The sequence below is a fragment of the Vidua chalybeata genome, chromosome 6 (genome assembly GCF_026979565.1).
Source record: "Vidua chalybeata isolate OUT-0048 chromosome 6, bVidCha1 merged haplotype, whole genome shotgun sequence".
In the NCBI taxonomy this organism is placed as follows: Eukaryota; Metazoa; Chordata; class Aves; order Passeriformes; family Viduidae; genus Vidua; species Vidua chalybeata.
The window spans coordinates 55,996,651-56,023,407 of NC_071535.1; the positions used below are offsets into that span (position 1 = coordinate 55,996,651).

Sequence of the window (26,757 nt, forward strand, 5' to 3'; positions counted from 1 at the left end):
AGGCAGCACACCGGGAAGGAGGAGTGCTCAGGAGGAAACCACTCTGGATCCTCCCTGCATTCCTGGGAGGTGACAAAGAGCTGGCAAGCAGTGGGATGGCTTCCAGAAACCTCTCAGGGACCCTCTGTTCCCTCCCAGTTCCATCCCTCCTCTTTCCACACAGCCAGCTGGGGTCCTGTGGGGGACATGGAGCAGGGAATGCTCTGGTACCTGTGGATAACCTGGGACTATGATCACACTTTGTCTGGGAATGGGAGCCAAGGACTCCAAGGATGGGGGCAGAGTCCCAGCTTTCCCACACAAATATGCTCATCCAGTCTTTATCCCATCTTCCATGGTAGTGCCGGGCCAAGGAATTCTCTATTGGAGCTAGTTGCCTCTTTTGGACTCTGGGGCTGTTTTCCCACCCTGCAGCAGGAGAGAGATAATTTGGGAAGACAATTCCTTCTGGTTTACCAAGCCATTTCCATAAAAGAATATCAGCAGCTCCAAAGCCATCCTGCACCTTTCCCTGCTCTCCACCACTAGCTTGCTCCCTCTGGATGATGGGATGATCTCCCATGGATCCTGCCCCCAAATCCCTCTTCCATGTGCAGGAGTTCCACTGCCACCTCCTCTGACCTCTGTCTGGACATGTCACCTCTTATTGTTTGGTTTTCCAGCCTCCCTTTTCCTTCTCGCTGCTTCCTACTCTGGGAAAATTATTTTCCATCCCAAACACATCACAGCCTGTCCTGTGCCATTTCCAGGCATTTCTATCCCAGTTCCAGAGATTTTCCATGTACCCTGCTGTCCCCAGGTGGATTGGCAGACACAAACTTTATGATATTTTCTGCTGGACAAAGAGGAGTTGCTGGAGAACATCTACAAAACCAGCCCTGCTCTTTGGATCTTGGGATCATTTCCCTAATTCCTGCTTTCAGGATTTAGGGTAAAAGCCAGAGCAAACCCACTCTTGGGGCATTGAGGTCGTCATCCTGTTGTGTAAGAAATAAATTCCATTGAGGTGACTCCATGGGGATTTGAGGAAGCCACGTGGGCTTTGTTGTGGTGCTGGATTTGAGCAGAATTAAGGGTTAAAGGTTGATTAATTAATTTTTACCTCCACGTTACCTCAGGGGACTCTTCCTGCTCCTGTCCAAGCTGGACCTACATCTCTTTTAAAATCTAATATCCCTTCATTCTCCTGGTGCAGCACTTTCATGGGATAATCTATGAGAAACACACAAAAATGTCCATCTTTCCTTGCTCCTATAATGACATTTTTTACGTTGATTAATTCAAATTTGGCAGGTGGGAATTGTCTCCTTCCTTTCTGCTTTTGGGTGTCCTCAGCAAAAAATCAGCATCCACATGCGGATCCATAGTTATTCCCCCAGTTTTTCCAAGGAGCAGCCATTTCCAGTCTGGTTTCTGCTGGAAGCTGTCCCCAGTCTCGATATGCTGTTTGAGTTCCCTGTGATCCAGGTGCCCAAAACCTTTTCACAGCCTCAGGAATGTGAATCATCTGAATTATCTGATTTTTCCTGCTCTTGATCCTAAGAAAAGAGTCCAGAGAGGAGGTGAAGGAGGGAGAGCATGGGAAACTGTCCAGGTTCTTACCAGATTCTTGGGAGCGATTACAGGGCAAAAAGTACAATTAATGCTATTCCATGTTTTCCTCCCTTTGCACACAAAAAATTAGGTTCCATAAAGGGATGGGGTAGGGATTAGGTTCCATTCCAGGCCCATGTCTCAGGTTTGGCCAAGGAATCTGTGTTGTCGAAGGAGACAGAAATCCGTGGATTAATTTTATGGATAACATACAATGTTTTTGGCCTTTTGCTCGGATTTTGTGGTTTTAGGCTCAGTGAACATTTCCAGGGATGAGCTGGTTTCCAGCAGCGGAGCCAAAGAGGCCTGGAACCGGGCAATTCCCTAATTTACTCCTGGGAGAAGGAGCCATTCATCTCCCTGACAGCAGGCTCTGATAAATTCCAGCTCCCTCCTCCTTCTCCCAGTTTGAGGGAAGGCAGCTGGGAATAGTGCAGCCCTTCATGGAAATATCTCCATGCTGAGGGCAGAGCCTTGGAACTGGGAGCTGGGAAAATGGGAAGGTGCTGTTCTTTTCCCATCCAGCAAACTGGTGCTCTCCGGGGGCTAATCCTGGGGTTTTGGGGTTGCACCCCTTGACTGGTAGAAGTGTCCGGATAAACAGCTCCAAACTTGGCTATGCTGCACATCCTGGATCTCACCAAGGGAGTGGAGACCAATGGGATGTGGTCCAGACCTGCTGGATGTGTTTTGGGGTGTGTGATATGGGGGGCTGGTGATGGATCATGGATGTGTCCCAGGGAGCTGAAGGGAATACGTAGTATGGACACACAGGTGGGATTGTGTGGGAGAGGTGACAGTGTCCTGCTGCTCAGCTGGAGTTTGTATACTGGAAGCAAAAGAAATCAGGGAATCCATGGAATTAGGGAATGTCTTTGGATTAGGGGTCTCCCAATATTATGTCTTAGGAGTAGTTTAGATATGGGGAAACCTGGACGGACGGAAGGAAGGAATGGGGGAACATGAGCATCCCTCTGCCGTCCTGCTCTTGGCCAACTCCCAGTACAATTCCCTGTGGGGAGTTTGTTACCCCTTACCCTCACTGGGATTGGGAAAAACCTCCTCTGATCCTGCCCTTCTGTCCTGCCTTAATCTGCCCCTGTCAGTGCGGATGTTCGGGATCAAATAATCCATTTGACCCCAGACCTTTTATTCCTGACACTTTGCCCTTTGGCCCCTGCCCTGTCCCTGGAAAAGCCAGCATGGAAAGCAGCTTCTTCCTTCTGATCAATCCTAGTGCAGGGATCCCAAACCGGGGGATGCACCAGCCACAGCCATTGGGAAAATGGGAAAATCAGTGAAAAGGAACCTCTGAAAAGGGGATTGTGGAAGACCTGGAATTTCCAGAAGGGAGAGGAGGGGGAGCCTGCCTGTCTCCCCTCTGTCAGCACACATTTAGCAGCCATCAGTGTTCTGATTTGGGAAGCATCCATGGTTTGGAAGCTCAGACAGACCCTCCCTCTCCTTAGCTTTGCCAGTTAAAAAATAGTGGGAAGAGTGGTGAACATTCAGGAGCCATAAAAACAGCTGGGAATGGCTTCACTTGGATCCCCTTGGGATGAGGTTGCTTGGGTCAGCTTCAGCTGCGTGTCCAGTCAGGAATATCCCAATGGAGAATCCAGGGGTGAGGCTGGGAGGAGGTTGGGGAATTCCTCTCGTGCCTCTGGGCTAAGGTAGTGCTCTGCTCCCACCGCCTGGTTTGTGTCTGGAGCAGGGCACAGCATTCCCAGCTCCCTGGGGCGTAAGGAGTGAGTAGTTCCTCGTGGCTATCCCAGAATTACTCATGGCCACCTGGAATCACCCCCAGCTCTCATCCACATTAACTCATTATCCTCAGGTGACTGCGGGGGGAGAATGATTTTATTCCAGAAAAAAAGGAGGGATACCAGTGAAGAATTCCTATCTCCTGCTTCCCAGAGTCTCCTGAGTTCTGCCACGTTTCTTACTGTCAGTCTGTCCACCTCCCCTCCCATTGCTCCAGTCCTTCTGGAGGTGGAAGTCAGAAGTGCTTTGGTTTTGGGGGAAAAGTACTCCATAATTTTAAAGCCTGAGATTCAAGGCTGGGCTGAGCTCCCCCTTTATCTCATCCCTTGTTCCTTAATTGAAAACAATGGGATTTGGGTGTTCTGTGGGATGAGAGGCAGCTCCTTCCCCCCCTTCCGAGGGCCCACCAGCCCAGGACTGGGCTTTATGGAGAGTGAGGAAAACGGACTCACTGCAAAGGCCACATATTTCCCTGATTCCCATGGAAACCAGCCCATTAAGGAGATGTAGATTAAACCTTTCCAGCTGGTGTGTGTTCATGGAGCAGCCAGGACCCCTCCTCCTCCCTCCCTCTCCTCCTCCTCCAGACCTGTCCACTGGGAGAGCTGAAAGCTTTTCCAGAGCAACCAGAGCAGGTGGTTGTGATTTCAGCAGGAATTCGGGATACAAGGGTACAGCTGGTAGAAGGTAACAATGGGAATGCCACAAGGTGTGGGTCAGTCTGAGCTGCTACTCCCAGTGAGCCACATTAAAGGGATGCTCCAGGCTTTGGACAGACTTTGGAACCTGGGATCTCCATATTCACGCCCAGTTGAATGGGAAGAGCTGTAGAATGATGTGGGTTGGAAGGGACCTTACAGATCATCCAGTGATGATCCATGGGCATGGACACCTGCCACTAGCCCAGGTTTCTCCAAGCCTCATTCAGCCTGGCATGGAACACTTCCAGGGATGGGATATCCACAGTTTCTGTGGGAAATTCCTGTTCTCACCTGCTCCCTCTTCCCAGCCCGATGCTCACGTACCGCGTGGATGCCGACAAGGGCTTCAACTTCTCCGTGGGAGATGACGCCTTCGTGTGCCAGAAGAAGAACCACTTCCAGGTCACCGTGTACATCGGAATGCTCGGCGATCCCAAGTACGTGAAGACGCCCGAGGGCCTGAAACCCTTGGAATGCTTCTACCTGAAGCTGCACGGAGTGAAGGTAAGCAAGAGCTGAGGGACCGTGGTGAATCCAGCTGAGAAAAGAGTGGTTGGGAGGTGGCTGGGAACAGGTAACAGCACCTCTTCATGTGGTAGAGGAATGTGTGGAATCACACAATCATGGGATTGGATAGGCTGGAAAAGCCCTCTAGGATCATGGAGTCCAACCCTTCCCCCAGCACTGCCAAGGCTACCACTAGTCCATGTCCCCAAGTGCCACGTCCACACAGCTTTTAAATCCCTCTAGGAATGGTGACTCTACCACTGCCCCTGGGCAACTTGTTTCAATGTCTGACCACCCTTTCCATGAAGGAGTTTTCCCTGATATCCAATCTAAACATCCCCTGAAGCCATTGAAATACAAGTCCTAAGATGGGCTCAGTCTGGCTATCTTCAGGATTGCTTCCCACTCACCTTTGACTCTGTAGGGATAAAGGCACATCGGGAAGATGCTTCCACCCTCAACTTTTTTGACACTTGGTCAATGCCCACACTCAGGCTGGGTGTTCAGAGTCAGATGTGCCCTGTCATGCAAGGGTGGACAGAGAGCTGGGAAGGAGGAGGTGAAAAGGGGAAGGTCTCTGTGATCTGTGCCACATTCCCAAATCCTTCTCTCCAGCTCGAGGCCTTGAACCAGTCCATCAACATCGAGCAGTCGCAATCAGACCGCAGCAAACGGCCCTTCAACCCCGTCACGTGAGTATGTCCTTGTGGGAATGAGCATCCTGTGCTTCCAGGGAATAAGCAATAGCAGGAGAAGGTGGAGAAATGGTGGAGTTGGAGGTCTCCCACTCCATTGTGTGAGTGTCACACTCTCCGGTTTTCTCCTGTTTTCCTCTCTTTGTACTTCCAACCCTGCTCTGTGCCCAGGTCATAGACTGGTGGAGCAGGCCAGGAGATGGCCATTCCCAAAAAAGCTCTCCTCTCCAGGTTGTGGCTCCAGCCTCTCCATACCTGGTTCTTCAGGGCATGAAGTATGTGTGATAGGCCCCAAGACTGGACCAGTGTCCAGTTGGGAATGAGGGAAGAGTGTTGTTGGGTTCAAGGCCTCTAGGTGCAGGAAAACTGTACTTCCCACCTGAGGAAGGAAGAGATAGGAGAGGAGTGGGAAAAGATAAGCACCATTCCCAGATAGCCACCATCCTCACTCATTCCTTTGTTTTCCTTTCCTTCCAGGGTGAACCTCCCCCCAGAGCAGGTCACCAAGGTCACTGTGGGGCGGCTGCACTTCAGCGAGACCACGGCCAACAACATGAGGAAAAAAGGCAAACCCAACCCAGACCAGAGGTGAGGGAGGACATGGGGGCCTCCTCCAGAACATCCTGAGAATCCTGTGGATCTGCCTGTCCCTGGGTTGGGCAGAGTGGCTGGAGTGGGATGTGGGAATAGGGCTTGGATTGTGGACACCAGAAGGGTGTCCCTGCTCTGGGAGGGCTTGGGGACAACCAGCACAAGGAGAGGGGGTGCTGCGAGCCCACCGTGGTGCCCAGTGCTCCAGAGGGGACGGAGATCCGGCTCTCCCCAGCATAGGATGTGTTCCTGAGCAGTGTCCCTCCGCAGGTACTTCATGCTGGTGGTGGCCCTGCAGGCACACGCCCAGAACCAGAACTACACACTGGCAGCTCACATCTCCGAGCGGATCATCGTCCGGGTAAATCCCTGTTTCCTCCCACACTCCTTTGCTGCACCATCCTGGGCTGTTTCCCACATTCCACATTCAGAAAATGTGTCGATGTGGCACCTGGGGTTGTGGTTTGGTGGTGAATGTGGTGGAGGTGCTGGGTTGGCTTTGATTGTTTTAGAGGTCTTCTCCAAACTTGATTTCCCACCTTTCCCACCTCTTCCAAATTCTCCCTGCCTTGCTTGTGACTTTCCCTGTCCACACTTGGGTTCTGGCTTCAGACTTTCCATACCTGGTTGAAGAACCTGTTACAGGATAAGGAAGGAATCCCATTCTCCAGATGGGATCAGTGTCCAGTAGAATTGTTGGGAATGAAGGGAGAGTGTTGTTGAAACTCTGCAGCACGAACAAGAAGATGCAGGAAAATTGGGCACTCTCCCAGAGCATCACTTTTTCATCTACCAAGGCAGAGGAGCAGGAAAAGAAAGGCACCATTCCCAGGTTCTCCCAGGGTTTCACTGGAGCACTCAGCTCCAAAACATGAAAGCAGATAGTAAAACCCAAACAGGAACCTCAGACAAGAAGTCCACGATGGATTAGGCAGCTTCCAGGATGGCCAGCGCAGAATTTCAGGGAATTGCGGGCAGCCTGGAATGCTCTGAATTTGGGTCCCAGGAGTATCATCCATGTCACTTGGTTTCCTACAGTCCTGAGTAGGACTGAGTGGCTGGAACACGGATAGCTGGGATAACAGCTGAAGGAAGCAAGGATATTCCTTTAGGGAGAGGAGAGGAGCAGGAAGGGCCAACCTTCCTCCTCTCCCTGCTTTTCAGTCAGTCCCTGTTGTCCCGTTTCTCCACAGGCTTCCAACCCGGGGCAGTTTGAGAGCGACAGTGACGTGCTCTGGCAGCGGGCGCAGCTCCCAGACACCGTGTTCCACCACGGCCGCGTGGGAATCAACACGGACCGCCCGGATGAAGCCCTGGTGGTCCACGGCAACGTGAAGGTCATGGGGTCCCTGATGCACCCTTCGGATGTCCGAGTGAAAGAGGACATCCAGGAGGTGAGAACCTGGAAAGCAGCATGGACTTGGGGTCACCAGGAGTCTGAAGAACTCCAGTGATTCTTGTGGTTCCCTCCCAACTAGGGAAATTCCATGATCCTATGACTGTAGAGCGGAAGGGAAGTGACTTAGGATTCTTTCTGTTCCAAGCACAGCCAGTCCACCGTGTTGTAGGGAATACTGACTCTTCCAGTGTTAGCCAGAAGTAGCAAACAGTGGGAAAAGTGGAAAATGAGTGTAAAAAAGGTCAATGTGGCAGGTACAACACTGAGCCTTGCCAGAGCCTGGATGAGAGGCTTGGCTCTGCTCTGAATTCCTCTCAGCTGGATTTGCCTGTCCAGAAAAGCTGGATATAATCATGTCACCTGTTTTTGGGAACTGTCTCTTCCCTGTGTCTAGTTCTGCAAGGAAACTTAGTCTCCTGATTTCCCTATCCAAGGATCTTGTCCCAACCTAGACATTAATTCCAGTGTTTGTCCTTATGGCTGCTCATAGCAGGGTTCAGGGCTATCTCCCAAAGGAATTCCCATGGGGCATAGTGGGTTGTCCTGCTGGGATGCAGAGTGGTGGGGATTTGAGAAGCAATATCCCATTGGGAATTCCATGTGCATGTTTTGTCTCAGGTGGACACCACAGAGCAGCTGAAGCGGATCTCCAGGATGAGGCTGGTGCACTACAACTACAAACCCGAGTTTGCAGCCACGGTGGGCATTGACAGCACCTCTGAGACAGGTACATCCCATGGGAATACACCTGTGAGACAGGAATGTCCCATGGGAATACGCCTCTGACACAGGAATGTCCCGCAGGAATTCCCTGCCTTTCCCAGGGGCTGTATCCAGCTCTGTACCAGGGCAGCCCCCCAGGTGTGGGGTGGGCAAGAGGGGCCTTCTAACCTCCCAAATTAAGGAATCTAATGAAATTCCCTCTTTAGTGAGTGGGAGAGAAGGTGGCACTTCCTACAGGGAGAAGGTTTCTCCAAGTACACTATGGTGGGGTGATGATCCCTATCCATAGAATTTGGAGAGCAGCTTTGTATGACCATACTCTGCCCTTCAGGGTCTCCAAGGAGCCCTGCAGAACTTGGAATGAGGAAGGGACATCCTGGTGTCACTCCCGGAGTATCCAGGGGGTGCAGGATGATCCCATCCCATCCTACTGTTCCATTTCCACGTCTCCAGGTGTCATCGCTCAGGAAGTGAAGGAGATTCTGCCAGAAGCTGTGAAGGACACTGGGGACCTGGTCTTTTCCAATGGGAAAACCCTGGAGAACTTCCTGGTGGTGAACAAGGTTGGTGGCAGTCAGGAGGCTGGGGAACCTGGCTCGAGGGAATTGTGGAGCTGGATAGGGGAGAAGGAAAGTGGCATGCCTGGGAAATGCTCCCAGATGAGTTTCAGACCTGGTTGGTCTTCCAGAAGTCGGGAGCAGCCCTGGGTGGATATCGGACACCGGCAGGGAGGAACCAGCCTGATGCTGGTGAAATTTGGCAGCATCTCCCTCGGGAAGGGCTCCTTGTTGGCAGCTTCCTGCAGGGAGGCTCCCAGTCCTAATCTTCCCCTTCCTAGATAAGATAAGGTGCTTATGTCAGGATAACCTGGAGCACCTGGTTTCCTGACCTTTCCCAACCTGTGGCAGCCTGGTTGCTGCTCTGGGAATCGAGGGGACAGTCTCCCACAGCACACATGGAGGGCATGGATCATCCAGATCCAGGTGTGCCTCAGCCTGCTGGCCTGATTCCCCGGCAGGAGCGGATCTTCATGGAGAACGTGGGAGCCGTGAAGGAGCTGTGCAAGCTCACGGATAACCTGGAGACACGGATCGATGAGCTGGAAAGGTGGAGCCACAAGCTGGCCAAGCTCAAGAGGCTGGACAGCATGAAGTCAACTGTGAGCTCTGGAGCCTTCAGGTACCCATGGAGCCACATGGAATGTCCCCTTTCATCCCAGGAATTTCCAAGGGGCAGCTTAGATTGAGAACAGGGAGATGAAGAAGGACTGGGATGTTGGCTGGTGTTGCTTGGCCTGGAGTGGATTTAAAGAGCTGAGCTTGAGGAGGTTTGGAATTCCCACAGGACCAGCCCAACAACACCCAGGATGAAATGGTCTCCATGTTTCCCTAAAGTCAGTGGCTTTCTCATGGCAAAGAGTTTCCCATGCTTACAAAATCTCCATCCTGACCTTGCTTATGCCGGTTCTGGGGCAAAGCACCAAAAGGGTTTGTGACTGTCACACTACAGAAACATCTTCTCCCTCCCAGAAAATCCCATTTTATCTTGGGAATGGCTTGGAAAGCTGTCCCTGCCCACCTTAGCTCCATTCCTCCTTTCTTCTTGCAGCCAAACTGGGAGCCAGTTCAGCCGGGCAGGAAGCGTGCCCCACAAAAAGAGACCCCACAAAGTCACCAGCAAGGTAAGGGATGGATCCCAAAGGAGCAGTGCCAGGAGCAGGGAAGGCTCAGCCTGGAGAAAAGGAGGATCAGGGGGAGTCTCACTGTCCACAGATCCCTGGAAGGAGGTTGGAGCCAGGAGACTCGGCTCTCCTCCCTGCCTTATCCAAGAGGAAACGGCCTCAGGTTGTGCCAGGGGAGGTCTAGGCTGGATATTAGGGAAAATTTCTTCATGGATAGGGCTGCCAGGCACTGGAGCAGGCTCCAGAGTCCCCATTGCTGGTAGGACTTAAAAACCATATGGATGTGGCACTTGGGGACCTGGATTAGTGGTGGCCTTGGCAGTGCTGGGGGTAGGGTTGGACTCCATGATCCTAGAGGGCTTTTCCAACCTCAGTTTTCCCATGATCTTCCCTTTCTATCTCCTAATGGAGACATTAAATGACTTCTATACTTGGGGAGTTCAGGATTTTCAGGGAGGCAGGAAGAGAGCTCAGGATGGGCTGGGGGAGGTCCGTGCAAGGAGCAGAGCAGTGAGGGAGCTGAGCTGATCCAGGGGGCCCTGAGCTGATCCAGGATTTTTTCCGTTGCAGTCTCCGTCGGTTGTCCCGGAGCAGGCCTGCATCAGCCAGCGCTTCCTTCAGGGCACCATCATTGCCCTGGTCATCATCATGGCCTTCAGGTGAGATCCCATTCCTGGGCTTCTGCATCGCCTCCCTCCAGCTCATCCGCTGGGACTGTGCCGTCCATGGGGCATGCAGTGAGGGATTGTGGATCTATGGCTTCTTCCAGAGAATCCTGGAATGCTTTGGGATGGAAGAGACCTTAAAGCTTATCTGGTTCCATGAGCTGGGAACTTCCACTGTCCCAGGTTGCTCCAGCTTGGCCTCGAACACTTCCAGGGATGGGGCACCCATCTCTCCTGGGCTGGAATCCTGTAGAAGCGGATCGATCCCATGCCCTGTCCTTGATCCCTGCTCCTCCTCACCCTGTCCTCCTTTCTTTTCCAGCGTGGTGTCCATGTCCACGCTCTACGTGCTGAGCCTGCGCAGCGAGGAGGATCTCGTGGACATCGATGGGTGGGTATTTCGGGAATTGCTGGGAGGGATGAGGTCACCTGGGAGAGGCTGGAGCACAGAAACTGGGATTACTGAGCACACTTCCAGAGCTGAAGACCCTGCCAAGCACAGCCACACATCCCAGTCTGATGGCAGTTGAATTGTCTGGAGCAAGAAGTGAGGAATAGAGAAGGAAAAGGGAATCTCCTGTTAGGATGTGCTGAATGTTCCTTGGATGCCTCCAGCTGGACTTAAACAGCCTCATCCCACTGGTGCAGCAGGGCTGGATCAGCTTTGGGATCTCGTGTGACCTGATAATGAGTCTCTTTTTCTCCCTCTTTTCCCTCTCCCATTTTTCTCCCTCCCCTCCTCCTTACATCTCTCATCCAACCCATTTTCCTTCCACTGTGTCTTTGATTTCCCCATTTTTGTCTTTTCCTTCCCATTATCTTCCATATCCTCTTTCATTCCCTGTCCTCCTGGTCATCTTCCCACTTTCCTGTTCTCCTTGTCTCCCTGCACTGTCCTGTAGCTCCTTTGCTGTACCCACTGCCTGTCTCCTGGCCCTCTTTCGGCATGGGGGTCCCGGAATTCCGGTCGCTCTGTGTCCACGGTATGTGACTGTTTCATTATTTCATTATTTAATTCCTTCGTCCCCTCTCCTCTTTTTTTTCCCTACACCACAAAAGACCAAGAAACTGAAAACAGAGAAAGGGATGGGAGACTTCCAGTGGGATTCCAGGAGGAAGGGTTATGGGTCTTGTCAGGGAAGGCAAATTTGGAGTAGGAGATGGAAAAATCAATTAATTAAAGGTTAAATAAAGAAATTGCATCCTGCAGGGAGAGCAGGAGCAAGATAAAGCTGTGTAAGGAAAATGGATGAGGCAGTGGAGGAGCTTCAGGGATAAGGGTTGGATTTAGACTGGGATGAAGGTGAAGCTCCAGAGGCTTGTGCCCACATTCTCTTTGGAAGACTGGCACTGAGTCTCCTTTCGCTTGGAAAAGAAATCCCTCTATTTAGACAAATCTTGGAGATGACAAAGTGGTTTTTTAATTCCTCTAAATGAGTGAAGCTTGTTAATCCCACAGAAACCTGGAGTGATGCTCAGGGACAGGTAAGACATGAACACAGGTGTCCAGAAGTGCTCCTTGTTCTGCAGTCTTGGGAGAAATATTCCTTCCTTTTCCCACCTCCCTTACCCTCAGGAGATGCCTGTGGTGTCCTCAGCTCAGGTCTTGGATAGCATCAGTGAAACACCTGGAATTCCATGGGGTGAATTTGGTGGAGGGGGGATTGTGTGTGTTTCTAAGGAACAGTCTGTCTTTGAGGAATAAGGGGCACATTCCTTAGGGAGTGGTGAGAGCTTGAAGCCTGTTGATTTCCAAGCACCCAAATCCACCCAGGAGATTCCTAATGGGAGTCAAATCCACCATATGCACCATGTTCCAGGAGGGTTGCTGGTGTCCTCTGAACCAGCAGAGATTTCTCCCTGCCAGACATGGAACTGCCACATGATTCCTTGTGGAATTTCTGAGCTCTCCTTGCTGTCTTCATGGCTTGTGTGCCTTTCTCCTGCCTTTCCCAGATCACTTTGTTCTCCACATCTCCACTTACTCCATGTTCCTCTTCCCGTCCTCCTGCTGCAGCCACTTTTCTCACCACCTACAAGTGATCCCGTTGTCCACATCCAGGAGGTTTCCAGCATCTTTTCCTACATTCCAGGTCAAGCCAGAACATTGACAAGACGCAGACAGTGCGATCCACGGCCACATCCAATGGAGCCAGCAGCAGGACCCCCCCAGAGCACGGTGGGTGATGGATTTGGATGGCTCTGGTTTCATGGAAGGGCTGCAGGACACTGGGTGCTGCTCCCATTCCATCCCTTAACTTATTCCCTGTGTCCCTGCAGTCCCAGATGAAACACATGGAGTAGCCCTTGGCATTCCCGGTCACGGTGTGCTGGCTTGTTTCAGCCCTCCCTGTTTTTCCTCGTGCTGCTCCATTGCTCCCACTGACATCTCCATTGTCCCCTCGGAGACCAGCCCTGCCCATGCCACCAACCGGACAGGTGAGGGCCAGCCCAAATTCCCAGAAATGCTGGGACATCTCCAAGGTTTGTGTCACCTCGTGTGCCCTTCGTGTTCCTTGTGAGAAGGTCTCCTCAGTCTCCTCCAGGATGAGCAATTTCAGCTCCCTCTCCCCTCCAGATCCTTTGTCATCCTCATTCCACTCCTTTGGAAGCTCTCCAATAGCTGGATACCCTTTCTATCCTTATCCTTGGATGTATACTCTATATCCTTCTCTGCCCATGTGGTGCAATTTGGATCCTGTTGCCAGGGAGATGTGGGGGCTGGAAAGGATTTGGAGCTTCCCATGTTGCCAGCAAAAAGTCATGGGAAGCTACACCAAGCACAGCTCACCTGAGCAGCCCTACCTTGAGGTCTGACCTCATTCCCTCCTCATTCCATCACCAGTTCCGTCAGGCACAGAGGGAATGGAAACACAGAGTCCTGGAATGCTTTGGGTCAGAAGGGACCTTAAAGCCCATCTGGTTCCACCCCTGCCATGGGCAGGGAACCTTCCGCTATCCCAGGTAGCTCCAAGTCCTGTCCAACCTCCCCTGGAACACTCCAGGGATCCAGGGGCAGCCACAGCTTCTCTGTGCAATCTAGGGAGCATCAGGAGCTGACATGGGGACAGGGCAATCCCAGTGCTCCCAGCCTTTCTCTGCCTCTCAGCACAACCTTCTCTCCCGTTTTTCCACAGACCAAAGCCAGCCCTCCCTCCTGCCAGTGACAAATATCAAAGCCAAATCCAGGGGCATCACCGGGAAATCCACCTCCTACACCAAGTGGCCAAAGACTCCTGACAGGTCTCAGAGCTTCGGCAGCCCCAATGCCAGCCCCTCCTCCCCCTTCTCCCACATCCAGGGCAAATCCAAGTACATCTCCAACCTCTCGCTCTCCCGCAGCAACTCCCGGCAGCAGCGCAGCCTCCGGCAGCCGGTGAGCGAGTGGCCCCGCACGGAGCAGCCCAGCACGGATGGTACGTGCATCCCATCTTCTTTCCCTTCCAGCCTCGGGATTTTCCACCCTTTGCTGTTATTAAACACCCTGTTCTCTGCCTGGCAGGGCCAAGCCCGGTGCTGCAATCCATCCGGATCCTGGAGATCAACCTGGCCATCCATTCCCAGTACTGTGCCGCTGCCGACGCCTGCAGGTGAGCAGGAAGGGCTGGCTGGTGGCACCTTGGTGGCACTTCAGCGGGAGCAGCAAATAGGAAAATCTGGGAGTTTTTCCAAGATTTTCATGGGTGTTTCCTGCCATCACCTCATGCTGCTCCATGGGAAGAGGAGCTGGTGCTCCCAGCTTTCCCTCAGGGGTTGTGTTTGGTGGTGGGTTCATCCATGGGACATTGGGAAGTTCTCCTCTCTGAGTTCTCAGCCTGCCAGGGATTTTGAGTCCTGTCCTGACCTTCCCACAGCCTGGTGACATCTAATGTTCTTTCTGTGTTCCCAGGACTGGGAATTTCAGCTACCGCATTCCTGTGAGCCAGCGGACGGCCGTGAACACCAACCTGACCCTGGAGATGAAGTGAGTGCCCATGGATCATGTCCTTTGGGAGCCCCTGGAGTGGTTGACGTGGCCACGGTGTCTCCATGGGAAAGGGACACTTGTTTTCCCTTCCAGGCTCTCATGGTATCCTCTCTCCCCAGCTCCTCCTCCACTGTGTCCATCTCCCTTTGTGACCTTGTCTCCAGTGATCCCTGCCAGGATTCTGTGAGCGGGAACAGCTCCACTGACTCCACAGATGCACAGGTAGGGAGAAGGGAACAGCTCACAAAATACACATGGAATCATTGAGGTTGGAAAAGTCCAACCATTACCCCAGCACTGCCAAGGCCACCGTGTCCCCAGGTGCCAAATCCACACTGCTTTGAAATCCCTCCAGGGACCCCACTGCTGTCCTGGGCAGCCCTTCCCATGAAGGAATTTTCCCTAATACCCAACTTAAACCTCCCCTGGCACAGCTTGAGGCCATTTCCTCTCATCCTGTCCTTTATTCCCTGGGAGCAGAGCCTGATCCCACCTGGTTGCCCTTTCCTGTCAGGGAGTTATGCAGAGCCAGAAGGTCCATCTGGAGCCTCCTTTTCTCCAGGCTGAGCCCCCCCAGATCCCAGAGCCCTTCCTCATCCCACTTGTGCTCCAGGAAACATCCATGGGGTCACTTGACAGCACAAGGCTGTGCATTTCCTCACAGATCCAGCCTGGAGAACATCCCCCAGGCTTATCCCTGATCTCATGCCAGCTCTTCCCCTTCCTTCCCCAGGACACCACGCACCGCTGGCCTCTGGTGATGCTGTCCTTCCGGGAGTTTTCCTACCACTTCCGAGTGGCGCAGCCGGTGAGTACCTGCAGCTTGTCCAGGGCCACGTGGAAGGAGAAAAATGTGGGATTTATGAAAGGTGGGAAATGCAGGTTTAGCACCAGGAGCTTCCCACAGTCCTGTGGGTGGTAGGAAGATGATGTGTCCCTGCCCCAGCCCATAATCCAGGCAGAATTCCACCCTTGGGGTCGCACCCCTCTCTCTCTCTAAGCTGCTTTTCCCATTCCTAGGGCCGAGCTGACTGCGGCACTTCCCTGGAGCAGCTGGGACACCTCTTCACTGACTATTATTTCCAGTTCTACTGGCTCTGTGAGTGAGTCCTGGCAGCACCAGTGCCCTCTGCTCGGAGACAGGAGGGGAACTGGTGCCACTGGGAGCCTCCCGAATTCCCTGCTCCACTGGCCCCCAGCCCCACCTCATCCCCGTGTCCTGCGGCAGCTCCGGAGCTGGAATGGTGATGGCTGGAGACACTGAAGCTCAGGACAGACAAGACCTAAAAGCCACCAACAGCCCTGTGGTGGCTCCTGGGGGGACCTTGCACCAATTCCCAGCATCCCACAACCCTCTCCTTCCGTTATGGGGATGTTTGTGTCCTCCATCACTTCCCCTTCCCCTTCCAACACTGGATTTGGAAGCATCACACCGGACTGAGCGTGGACAGCTCTGCCACATCTCAGAGGGATGCTCCTTCCATGGACAGGAGCCCCATCCCGGTGCTCCCAGATGTCCCACATCAGTTCTTCACAACACTGGAAGTGCTTCAACACTGGAGCCCTTTCCAAGAGCCAAATGCTGGAGTTTGGCCTGGAAAGGACGGCTGTGCCTGGACCTACTGGAAGTTCTACACTGGAGTTGCTGTTCCTTCTGCTTGGCCCAGGGCCACTTCCCACAGACTTCCCAGAGACTCCCGGACCTGCCAATGGACACGTTCCTCTAGGAACAACTGGAGAAGGAGCAACTTTGACGTCATCCCCCTCTCTTCTTTGTGCTCTTAAATCCCATATCCATGGGAGATAGCTAGGTCTGGATGGATAAAACCCCGACTCAAGCTGCTGCTGAGGCCATGCCGCACCTGAGGACACTTGTCCCCAAGCCAGGGGTGACAAATGACCGGGACTTACCCACATTAAGTGTGGTAGGATCCGCTTTTATCCGCTTGGAAGCGGTGTGTACTGAGCTGCCTGGTCGGCTCTGGAGCCAGTGCCAACCTCTGCCCAGATGTGCAGCACTGGCAAAGCCTGGAGTGCCCTGCGGAGCAAGGCTAAGTCCCTGGGAACACCAGGATCTGTGTCCAGGCGGGATCTCTGCCTCAGGAGAGGGGTGGTGTTCTCCCAAAAGATGGGATGGCAGCAGCTGCAGGCTGTCCCTGCCCTCACAGAGTTACGCTGGGGGGATTTGGGATATTTTACTGTTACAAGTCCTTAACTTGCTAAACTACTGAATTCTTGTGGGGTTTAAGGCGTAAAAAAAAACAGGAATTTCCTTCTGGCCCCATTGAGCCACGTGTGTCCTGTGGGAAAGCCAAGTGGCTCCCTGTGCTTCCTCCTCCCCATCCTGCTCCTCATGCTACAGAGGAGTTGTCTGCGTTCTGGAGGCTCAGCCACCTCCAGGTTATTCCAAGATGGATTTCCCTGAGGAAACAAGTGAGAGGGAAATGCCACATGCTGATCCTAAGGACACTCTAAATCTGCTCCAGAAAAACAAAGATGGGTTTTATCCAGGTAAAGTGGTGGTTCCTGGGCACATCTGGTTTTATCTCCCATCATCCCCCTCCTGAGCTTATCCCAGCAAAACAGCCCTGAAATTCCTGGTGATGTCACTTGGATTTGGCATCTGCCCCCAAGAAACTGTTTGAAGGGAGCTTTCAAGGCCTGGAAACACTGAATTATAGTTACTAAAATCCACTGAATCCTGGGAAGCAGGGAATAGTGGGTGAGCAGGGCATTCCGAGCACCCAAGCAGTTGGAAAAAAAACAGTTTTGGACAGCTCAGTGGGACAACAGGATGCCCCAAGGCTTGGGAATACCTATGCACAAGCAGGGGGGCTCCATGCTCAGCAGGATTCTCTGTTTTTCCCTGAAATTGGGAAGAAAACACCAGGATGTAGCTGAGTGCTCTTCCCTCCACCTGCCCTGAGCAATTTTTCCTGGTTTTAAACTGGGAAGTGACTTCCTTGGCAGGTTGTTCCCTTGGCAATCAGTGGCTCAGGCTGGCACCTCCTTCCTCAGGTGAGTGATGCCAAGCTGGGATAAAAGCCCCTGAAGAGGAAACAGGGAATGCTGGGGAGGCCAGAGCCTGCAATCACCACCCCCCCTCAGCCAAGACACCCCAGTACATTCCACCCCACTCCTGAGGGAAGGAATCAATCAGTGGTGGCCCAGGAGGAGTTGGGATCTCTCAGGTGTCCCCAGGATGCTCAACCATGGGATTTAGGGAGATTCCCAACAAACCAAGTGCCTGGAAACATCTCTAGTGCCTTTTTCCTTATGGAACAGCCCCAAGGAACAGTGTTTTCCCACATATATTCCCAAATGCTGCATCAGACGTGGTACCTGGGTGGTTTAACTGGGATGTGGAAATTCCTAGAGTGCCAAAGGCAGCCCTACCCACATGGAGCTGGCAGAAATCCCTGGGATCAGGAGAGGACAGGGATTCAGGATGAAGTTTTTAGTGTCAATATTACCTTATGTCTTAAAGTGGCACAGGTTGCCCAGAGAAGTTTTGGATGTTCCATCCCTGGAAGTGTTCCAGGACAGGTTGGATGGGTTTGGAGCTGCCTGGACTAGTGGAAGGTGGGTGGGACTGAATGGGCTTTAAGGTCCCTTCCTACCCAAACCATTCCAGGATTCCATGATAAAAATCATCCACCAGCTGCTTCCCAGTGAGGCAGCAACGAGCTCCAAAGGGGTTCCGAACTGTAAAATGAAGGAGTCATGGAATTGCTTCCAGGCCCATGGAAACAGCTGTCTGCATGGATTTCCCCCCCAAAACACATCTCTGCCCCTTCCCTGTCCCCAATCAGAACCAAGAGAGTTCACAATCAGGCCTTTCCCCACGTGGGACAGAGGGAATTCTGAGCCGGCCTCTCCAGCTTGGGGAAATCCCTCCCTATCCAGCGGCAAAGAGACATTCCTGGCAGGAAAGAAGACAAAAGGGTGGAGAACGAGGCTGTTTGGGAGTTGTTTCAAAAGCAAATTCCCAACTCTTCTGTCCTACTGTTGGAGCTTAAAGCCTGTAAATAGAGACTATGGCACCACTGGAAGAATTAAGGAAAAAAAAAAACACCACGTAAAGCACTAATTTTGTTGGTTTAAATGTTGCTGCCACAGCTTTAATCACTGTATTTTGCCAGCCAGTTTGTAGAGTCGCATTTGTAGCAGGTTATTATTGATTCCTCGTTTTTATTTGTGGGGAACAAGCGTGGTTTCCCTCTTTTCTTCCTGATTTATATTTATATTTTGCTGAATTTGAGGGCTGAGTTTCCGGATTCCCCGGATTTTTTTGTTTGTTTGTTTTGTTTTGCTTATTTAGACTTTGTTTTATGCTGGAGGTAAATGTGCCCATATGAATAAAATATATAAATACTGCTTTGTATCCAAGGATGGCTCCTGGTGTTTTCCTCCCTTTCAAGGGAATAACTCAGGTGAATGGCTGTAAAACTGCCCACGGGATGGAGGAAATTCCAAGTCTTTAATCAGGGGAAGTTTCTGGATATGCCCAGTCATGTTTCTTTGGAATGGGGATAAAAAGGAGAAAGGGAGGAGGAAAAAGAAAGGAAGAAGGGGAAAGAAATTAGGAAGGGAAAATGAAGGAATTAGGAGAAAAATGAAGAAAATGAAGAGGGAAAAGGAAGGTTAAATGGACAAGGGGAAAAGGAAAAAGAACGCAGCAGGACAAAGAAAGGAGAAAGAAGAAAAAATGAGGCAGAAACAGAAGAAAGGAAGGAAAAAGAAGGGAAAACCTGCTTCTGACCTCTCATTGCTCACATCAAAGGGCAGACTCAGATCCAGAAGGATTCAGAAGTCCACAGAATGAAACCTTCCTTCCCAAATAGGAAATTGGGGCTTGCATTTGTGATTTGGAAGTGGAATGCTTTGAAAGCTGGGCTAAAATTCTAGTCTGCCTCTTAAAGACATATAAATCAATTCCTTGTTTCTAGGCCAGGCAGATAATTCAGGAATTAATGAAGGGCACATCCAGCACCACAAAACTCCTGGTTAGGGATGAGAACAGGCACTGCACTCCCAAAAGAAGGGTGAGGGGATGTAACGGCAAAGAAGGCTGAGGGATTAAAAGCAGATTTAGGATTTATTTTGCACAGCCTGGCTGGACACAAGGTGGCACTGGAACACCTGTGACCACACACAGCACAGAAAGCTGGGATAACACTGGGCATATCCCAAAGTACCTGGATCTTGTGCCAATATGGAGAAAGGGAGGCTCAGGAGGGAACTTTTCACTCTGCTCGACTCCATGACAGGAGTGTGCAGCCAGGTAGGATTGGTCTCTTCTCCCAGGGGAAGTGACAGGACGAAAGGAAACAGCCTCAAGCTGCACCAGGGGAGGTTTAGGTTGGGCATTAGGAAAAATGCCTTCATGGAAAGGGTTTTAGAGCACTGGAACAGGCTCCAGAGGTGGAGTCCCCATCCCTGGAGGCATTTAAAAGCGGTGTGGCTGTGGCACTTGGGGACACGGGGTAGTGGTGGCCTTGACAGTGCTGGAGAAGTGGTTGGACTGGGTGATCCTAGAGGGCTTTTCCAGCCTTAGACTTTCCATAATTCTATCCTAAAAAAAAAAAAAGACAAACCAGCAGTCCCCAGGCAGGTGTGTCACAGAGCCACTTTTATTCACCTGTGGGTCACTGCCTGTCGCAGACCACACCTGCTACGGGCATTTTCTCCTTGAAATACAAAAGAAATATAAAAAGAGCTTTCCCGAATCCCCCATCCAGGCTCCCCGGGGGGTTCAGACGTAGATCCCGACCCAGAGCAGCAGGAACAGGACGCCGAAGCCCATGAAGAGCGAGGCCACCAGCGAGATCAGCAGCTCCTTGTAGATGTCCCGGGTGTACTTGGTGGATGTCACCTCATAGCTGCCAGGCCGGCGGTTAAGGTGATAACAGAGGCACAGCAAGGCCCCACCCGCTCCCCTGCCCCCGGGAATTAGGGCGATAATCCCTAGGGGATTGAGAGGCACAGCAAGGGGACGGCACCCCCCGCCCGCTCAGCCGCGGGGATACACGAAGAACCAGGCGGTGAAGAACATGCCGATGGCCAGCAGCACCACGGTGAGGTGCGGGAACACGGCCGGGTTCACCGGGCTCGTGTATCTGCTCATTGCCTCCAGCTCCTGCGGGGACACGGCGGAGTTCAGCGGGACCGGCCTGCCACCGGGCCGGGCCCCCTGTGGCAACCCCCGGTCCCTCTATCCCCACCCTCACCATGTCGCCGGTCCCTGCTGCGACACGTCGGCTCCGCTCCCGCCGCCGCACGTCCGCCCCCCTCCGCCGCCGGAAGTGGAAGTGAGGGCGGGAACGAGGCGCGGCGAGCGCGAGCCGTTTCCCCATTGGCCGGCGGCGGCTCCCGGCGGGCTCGGCGGCGGAGCGCGGGAGCGGCGGCGCGCGAGCGGCCGGGTAATGGCTGAGGGAGAACGGGGATCGGAGGGGAAACGGGAGCCCTGAGGGGTAATGGCGGCTGAGGGGGAGCGGGGATCGGAGGGGAAACGGGAGCCCTGAGGGGTAATGGCGGCTGAGGGGGAGCGGGGATCGGAGGGGAAACGGGAGCCCTGAGGGGTAATGGCGGCTGAGGGGGAGCGGGGATCGGAGGGGAAACGGGAGCTCTGAGATGGTAATGGCGGCTGAGGGGGAACGGGGACCCTGAGGGGGAGGGAGGAGGGATTGATGGCAGGCCTGGGGAGCTGGGAAATAAGGAGGTAAGAATGGGGAGGTGATGCTGTCTAGGTGGTTGTAACGATGGATATAATCGAATGTTGTTGGGGAGGGGGATTGGAATGGGAGGGACAGATATTGGAAAGGGAGTAATGATGGGCCGAGCGGGGAGTGGTGAGGGATAAGGGTGACCTGAGGCAGCCCTTGGAGTGATGCTCTGCAGGGGAAGCACTGCAGGGGAAGCTCCTTGGGTGGCCCAGCGTTCCTCATGCAGAGCTCACTCTCAACATCCCCTTTTTCCCTTCCCCAGGATGGGAATCCATGGCTTGGCCAAGCTTATTGCCGACGTGGCTCCCGGGGCCATCCGGGAGAACGACATCAAGGCCTACTTTGGCCGGAAAGTGGCCATCGACGCCTCCATGAGCATCTACCAGTTCCTGATCGCCGTGCGGCAGGGAGCTGACGTGCTCCAGAACGAGGATGGAGAGACCACCAGCCACCTGATGGGAATGTTCTACCGCACCATCCGCATGGTGGAGAACGGCATCAAGCCGGTGTACGTGTTTGACGGGAAGCCCCCGCAGCTGAAATCCGGGGAGCTGGCCAAGCGCACGGAGCGCCGCGCCGAGGCGGAGAAGCACCTGCAGGAAGCGCAGGAGGCCGGGGAGGAGGAGAACATCGAGAAGTACAGCAAGAGGCTGGTCAAGGTGACCCCGCAGCACACACAGGAGTGCAAGAAGCTGCTGACGCTGATGGGAATTCCCTACGTGGAGGCACCCGGAGAGGCAGAGGCCAGCTGTGCGGCGCTGGTGAAGGCCGGGAAGGTGTATGCCGCCGCCACGGAGGACATGGATTGCCTCACCTTCGGCAGCCCCGTGCTGATGCGGCACCTCACGGCCAGCGAGACCAAGAAGCTGCCCATCCAGGAGTTCCACCTGAACCGGATCCTGCAGGATCTGCAGCTGACCTGGGAGCAGTTTGTGGACCTGTGCATCCTGCTGGGCTGCGACTACTGCGCCAGCATCCGCGGCATCGGGCCAAAGCGCGCCGTGGAGCTCATCCGGGAGCACAAATCCATCGAGAGGATCGTGCAGCAGCTCGACACCAAGAAGTACCCCCTGCCTGAGAACTGGCTGCACAGGGAGGCCCAGAAGCTCTTCCTGGAGCCCGACGTGATCGATCCCGACGCCGTGGAGCTGAAGTGGAGCGAGCCGGACGAGGAGCAGCTGGTGCAGTTCATGTGCGGGGAGAAGCAGTTCAACGAGGAGCGCATCCGCAACGGGGTCAGGAGGCTGAGCAAGAGCCGCCAGGGAAGCACCCAGGGCCGGCTCGACGACTTCTTCAAGGTCACCGGATCCATCACCTCGGCCAAGCGCAAGGAGCCGGAGCCCAAGGGAGGGGCCAAGAAGAAAGCCAAGACCAACTCCAAGCCCAACGGCACCACGGCCACAAAGACTAAAAAGGCAAAATAACCAGATTGGGTGCCCACAGACCTCTGGGATTGGGTTCTTGGGGGGCTTAGTGAGGAATTTTAGACTAATGACAGTTGTGTGTCAGTGCTGCGTGTTAGTGCTGGGAAGGAACGGATGAGGTCCGCAGGAGTGGAACAACTTCTGGGCACAAACACACCCAGATTTCAGAATTCTGAAAGCTGAACACCTCCAGAGCAGACTCAGGACAAATCAGATTTCAGCCTGATCCCATCCATCCCAGAAAAGGTAGATGCAAGCAGAAACTGGAAAGATAGGAGTGGAAGGCAAGCTGGAATTGGGAAGGAGGCTTCAAGTAATGAGGTAAAATTCTCACTTTAATGAGAATTCATTAAGGTAGTCACTCCTTTTCGTAGTCACTCCTCTTCTTCAAAACCCAGTTGTGGTCTCAATTCCAGCAATGTCCTAGCCCGCTTTTAGTGCATAATCCAAGGAAAGCTGAGCCCAGTTTGCAGCTCTCCCAGACTGAAATTTCCTTAGAAATGCTTAAAAATAAAAATATCCATAAGCCTAGAACTGCAGCCTCTTCAGTCCTTGAATTCCAGAGGCATTTTTCCTGTATTGTACACACTTATAGGTCCCACGGTGGGAATTAAAACCTTTTATTTCTTATTTTATTGTGTTTTTTCTATAGTTTTTTGCTTGTCAGAGCCACAGGATGGGTTTTGTTTTCAGAATAAAATTTGAACATAAAGACATTGTTTCTTTTTTCTCTAGAGAAGTGGCTTAAACTATGTTTTTAAATGAAAAATCCCAGTTTCAGAGGGAATTCTGTAACAGCTGACAAAACACAGTCTGGAACACAAAGAATTCAAATTTTGAGCTCTCTGGATGCTTTGTAGACATCAAAAATCCGTGAGTCTGCTCTTTGCTAGTTTGGAAAATAAGAAGCTGGTTTGTTTTGTGGGGAAATAAATATTTAATATTTATTATGCACTAATCTTGCTAAAATTGGGATTTATGTTTCCTTGCTGTGGATTCTCTTCCATGTTTCAATCCATAATGGGTTTTTCCCCAGAAGTTTTTAAACATTTATCTCCAAATATCTTCATAGGTACAGAAATGGTTTTGTGGTGGAGAGATAAAAAGTTATTTTAAAATAATAATATCTGGAAATAAGTCTGGGAAATTTACCAATTCTAAAAGCTGCTTTTCCACCACCTTCTCCCTAGCTGGTGCTTCGTGGTATTTCACTCTGTCTTTCCTCCATTTCTCATTCCAAACAAAGATTCCCACTGCTTCTGACACTGATGTTATTATTAATGAATTCCAGTTCTACTCTTTATCCTGGGAGCAAGTGCTGTGGGAAGCTAGAGACCCAGCAGAGCCAATCAGAGAGGGCACAGGGGATTTCAGGCTCTCAGGTGTGGGCGGTCTCCCCATGGGAAGACTGGAATACTTTTCCACCTTTTCCCCTTTTCCACCTCTTAGTTCTAATGAAATGAATTTTCAACTTCTTCATCCCAATTTTCCATCTGGCTGGACCATGACCCATGTGTTACCCACAGCATTCCCATCCTGAATCCAAACCCAGTATGTGCCAGCTCCTGGGAAGAAAGGAACCCTGTCCCAGTGGAAAGCAGAACAGCGGGAACTCTCAGACAGCTTGGGGAAACCCCGAATTTATCCAGCACAAAGAACGGTACGGAGTGTGCCAGCTGCTGCCACAAGCTGCATCCTGAGCTGTGCCAGCCATCTCCTGAGAGCTCCCTTGTGTTCCCGTTCCCGCTGGAGCCTCTTGTCCAGCGCTGCCCGGAGGGTTTTCTCCTGCGGCACTGCTGCAGTGTCCTGGCAGCCGTGCACTGGGCACCAGCGGCTCAGGGACACTTGCTGCTGGGAATGCTTTGCTGGAATGGCTTGGGCTCCCAGTTGTATGTCCAGGCTTTTCCTGGCCATGGGTATCTGGTGAGTTCTGTGGATAGCCACAGCTCCAAGGCAGCAAGGAGATCTGTCCATGTGGGCTCCTCCATCTGGAGTCCAGCAGATCTCATGGAGGCTCTGGCAGGGATGGAAACCTTTGCTATAAATATCCCAGGTGTGGAGATCTTCCTTAGCCTTGTCCTTCACAGCCAACTCCAGGGAGCATCCCTGACATGGGAACTGCTGTCTTTGCTGCTGGAGCCTCTTGTCCAGCAGTGTGCGGAGAGTCTGCCCAGATGGCTCCGCCACAGGATCCTGGGAGCTGTGGATTGGGCACCGGCGGCTCCAGGACACTTCCACTTGCTTCTTGGCAGGAACAGGCCAGGTTCCAGTTGGAGCACAACACAGGTCACAGAGGGTCTGGATGGGAATGGAGGAGCCTTTCCGAGGGATGGACATTCTTGGAAGGGTGGAGGATCTCAACCAGCGCTGGGCTCTGCGGAGGACTGAGCCTTTTCCAGCAGCAGATGTTTTCCAACGGATCAGGGGTCTTGTTGGGCGCCGGCTCCTGGAGGGCTGGGGACTCCCAGAGGAGCTGGGGGAGCTGGAGGAGGCACAGCAGGGCAGCTGGCCTGGCTCCAGCAGCTGCTCCAGGTCCTCCCACAACAGCTGCCACATCTCCGAGTCCCGCGGGAAGGACACCTCGGGCCACAGCGGCGTCACCAGGTCCTGCAGCTCCCGGGCCGCTGTCACACAGGGGGTGCAGCAGGGGCCGCAGCCGCAGGGGATGTACAGGGGGCTCTCCGGGGCGGCCGGGCCGTGGCGAGGGGTCTCCTCAGCCGGGGGGGAACCGGGAGCCCCCGGGGCCGCTCGGCAGCACCGCGACCCCCTGGCCCGGCTCCCGAGGCGCTTGCGCACCTTCCAAATGCGGGTGGCCAGCAGGACGGCCGTGCTGGCCACCAGCAGGACAAGCGTGGGGAGCAGGAAACTCATGGCTTCATCCGTGTCCCATCGTGGCCATGCTGAGAGCCAGAGGGTGGTGTCACGTGTCCTGTAGAGACACCGTGCTGATGTCACAGTGCTGCGGGTGGGACACCTGTGTGACATCACAGCCCCGCCTCACCCCAGCGCTCATGGCCCCAGCGCACCCCACTGCTTCCAGGGGCAAGGGGCTGGTGGGCACTGGTGGCCCTCTGGAGCAGAACAGATGGAAAGATTCTCAGGCAAGTAGGACACAGTGATGAAGAGCAGGATGATGGTCTCACCTCCTGGCTACAGAGCCGGGGACGTGGATTGTCCCATGGGACACTGCAAAGTGCTGGAGGAGGAAAAGCTCTTCTCTGTAACTGCCAAACTATCTCTGTGTTATTCACAGCATTCCCATCCTGAATCCAAACCCAGGGTTGTGCCACACACTGTGAAGAAAATGAACCCTGTGAATCCTACCAAAAGCAAACATCCAAACCACTGAGGCAGAGCAGCGTGTTTTCCATGGAGCATGATGGTGATGGAGAACTGCATCAAGATGGGATTTAGCAGGGGGAAGAGGGGCAGACTGGGTACCCGGGACATCCCATGCACCACAGGGCAGGAATGTCATCTCCAGTGGAGAAACTGATATCCTACACTTGCTGTGGCACTGCCACATGGTGCCAGCTTATCTGTGTGGTCAGGGAAGGACCTGGAGGGTGGCACCGTCACCATGGGTTGAGTCAGACAGGATGCTCCAGTGTGACTGGTTTGATGTCTGGGATAAGACCACATGTAGCAGAGATGATGGAAGGTGGTGGATGTTGGTTTTCAGGCTATTGGAAAGAGTTTGGATCCCGCCCCTCCCAGCTCCTTCTGGAGACAGTGTCTGTGGAATCGTACAATGCTTTGGGTGGGAAGGGTCCAGCTGGGAGCAGCTCTAGGCTGAAGGTCTGGCTGGACAGGGCCCAGTGGGTTTAGGGAATGGGGCTGGCTGGGAGGGAGCAGTTGGGACCCAGCTGAGAGGTGCTGGTGACTCCTGGCCAGAGATGGAGTCACAGAGTGGGGATTAGAATCAGCTGCAACCCCAGGCCACCACCTGTGGATTTCCAGGGGGAAATGCAACTGGTGGCCTGAGGCTGATGCTAATTGGGATTATAATAATCAAATGGAGATAATTGCATCTGATTAATGCCATGAGAGTTTGTGTGGGGATCAGAGTAGGTTGAACTGAAGCACAGCAATGTGGCTGGAGGAACAAGCCTGTGGCTGCTGGGGAAAGGCTTTGTTGATGTCCAAGATGGAATTGACTCCATGAAGTTTGGGTGAGGCTGTGTTTGTGTGTGGTGCTGGGGAAGAGAAGGAGAGGAGCTGAGCTCATGGAATTAAGCAGGAAGGAAGACAAAAGGGATGGGAGCTGTGTTTTCTTCCTGAGACACACACACAAAGGGGGACATGGTGGAATGGCACTTTAT

At 53.1% G+C, this 26,757-nt stretch overlaps 3 protein-coding genes across 8 annotated transcripts in view; 2 read left to right on the plus strand and 1 right to left on the minus strand.

Annotated features, from left to right (window-relative positions):
* Positions 1 to 18,675, plus strand: part of MYRF (myelin regulatory factor) — a 44,286-nt gene extending 25,611 nt beyond the window's left edge. For 2 of the 4 annotated variants that reach the window (XM_053945366.1, XM_053945365.1), the window contains exons 8-27: positions 4,367 to 4,562; positions 5,181 to 5,257; positions 5,738 to 5,848; positions 6,122 to 6,212; positions 7,045 to 7,245; positions 7,869 to 7,977; positions 8,427 to 8,536; positions 8,992 to 9,152; positions 9,582 to 9,654; positions 10,225 to 10,313; positions 10,642 to 10,710; positions 11,222 to 11,302; positions 12,413 to 12,498; positions 12,600 to 12,758; positions 13,457 to 13,735; positions 13,822 to 13,909; positions 14,209 to 14,283; positions 14,406 to 14,508; positions 15,020 to 15,094; positions 15,307 to 18,675. In XM_053945366.1, the coding sequence (XP_053801341.1) occupies positions 4,367 to 4,562; positions 5,181 to 5,257; positions 5,738 to 5,848; positions 6,122 to 6,212; positions 7,045 to 7,245; positions 7,869 to 7,977; positions 8,427 to 8,536; positions 8,992 to 9,152; positions 9,582 to 9,654; positions 10,225 to 10,313; positions 10,642 to 10,710; positions 11,222 to 11,302; positions 12,413 to 12,498; positions 12,600 to 12,758; positions 13,457 to 13,735; positions 13,822 to 13,909; positions 14,209 to 14,283; positions 14,406 to 14,508; positions 15,020 to 15,094; positions 15,307 to 15,393 (2,320 nt within the window). In that variant the 3' untranslated portion in view covers positions 15,394 to 18,675. The remainder of the gene's footprint in view (positions 1 to 4,366; positions 4,563 to 5,180; positions 5,258 to 5,737; positions 5,849 to 6,121; positions 6,213 to 7,044; positions 7,246 to 7,868; positions 7,978 to 8,426; positions 8,537 to 8,991; positions 9,153 to 9,581; positions 9,655 to 10,224; positions 10,314 to 10,641; positions 10,711 to 11,221; positions 11,303 to 12,412; positions 12,499 to 12,599; positions 12,759 to 13,456; positions 13,736 to 13,821; positions 13,910 to 14,208; positions 14,284 to 14,405; positions 14,509 to 15,019; positions 15,095 to 15,306) is intronic. The other 2 variants (XM_053945367.1, XM_053945368.1) reach the window with 2 other exon arrangements.
* Positions 18,676 to 19,903: 1,228 nt separating this feature from the next.
* On the minus strand, positions 19,904 to 20,660 carry TMEM258 (transmembrane protein 258). The gene is made up of 3 exons (XM_053945375.1): positions 20,517 to 20,660; positions 20,316 to 20,425; positions 19,904 to 20,168 (listed from the first exon to the last, which is right to left on the minus strand). The coding sequence occupies exons 1-3, from the start codon at positions 20,640 to 20,642 to the stop codon at positions 20,042 to 20,044; spliced, it is 363 nt and encodes a 120-aa protein (XP_053801350.1). The 5' UTR covers positions 20,643 to 20,660; the 3' UTR covers positions 19,904 to 20,041.
* On the plus strand, positions 20,659 to 23,065 carry FEN1 (flap structure-specific endonuclease 1). Of its 3 annotated transcripts, none has more exons than XM_053945370.1 (2): positions 20,659 to 20,708; positions 21,274 to 23,065. In XM_053945370.1, exon 2 carries the CDS (start codon positions 21,275 to 21,277, stop codon positions 22,433 to 22,435), a length of 1,161 nt encoding a protein of 386 aa, XP_053801345.1. In that variant the 5' UTR covers positions 20,659 to 20,708; position 21,274; the 3' UTR covers positions 22,436 to 23,065. The 3 variants fall into 3 exon arrangements, with proteins under 3 accessions (XP_053801345.1, XP_053801347.1, XP_053801346.1); XM_053945372.1 differs by having other exon boundaries at positions 20,705 to 20,759; XM_053945371.1 differs by lacking the exon at positions 20,659 to 20,708 and adding an exon at positions 20,841 to 20,867.
* The last annotated feature ends 3,692 nt before the right edge of the window (positions 23,066 to 26,757 follow it).

Bases quoted from the DNA above. Each gene is read 5' to 3' on its own strand.
- TMEM258 (XM_053945375.1), bottom strand. From the start codon at position 20,642: ATGGGGAAACGGCTCGCGCTCGCCGCGCCTCGTTCCCGCCCTCACTTC. The intron at 20,426-20,516 runs GTGAGGGTGGGG...GTGTCCCCGCAG, and splicing joins CAGCAGGGACCGGCGACATG to GAGCTGGAGGCAATGAGCAG. The intron at 20,169-20,315 runs GTATCCCCGCGG...CCGGCCTGGCAG, and splicing joins TTCACCGCCTGGTTCTTCGT to CTATGAGGTGACATCCACCA.
- FEN1 (XM_053945370.1), top strand. From the start codon at position 21,275: ATGGGAATCCATGGCTTGGCCAAGCTTATTGCCGACGTGGCTCCCGGG.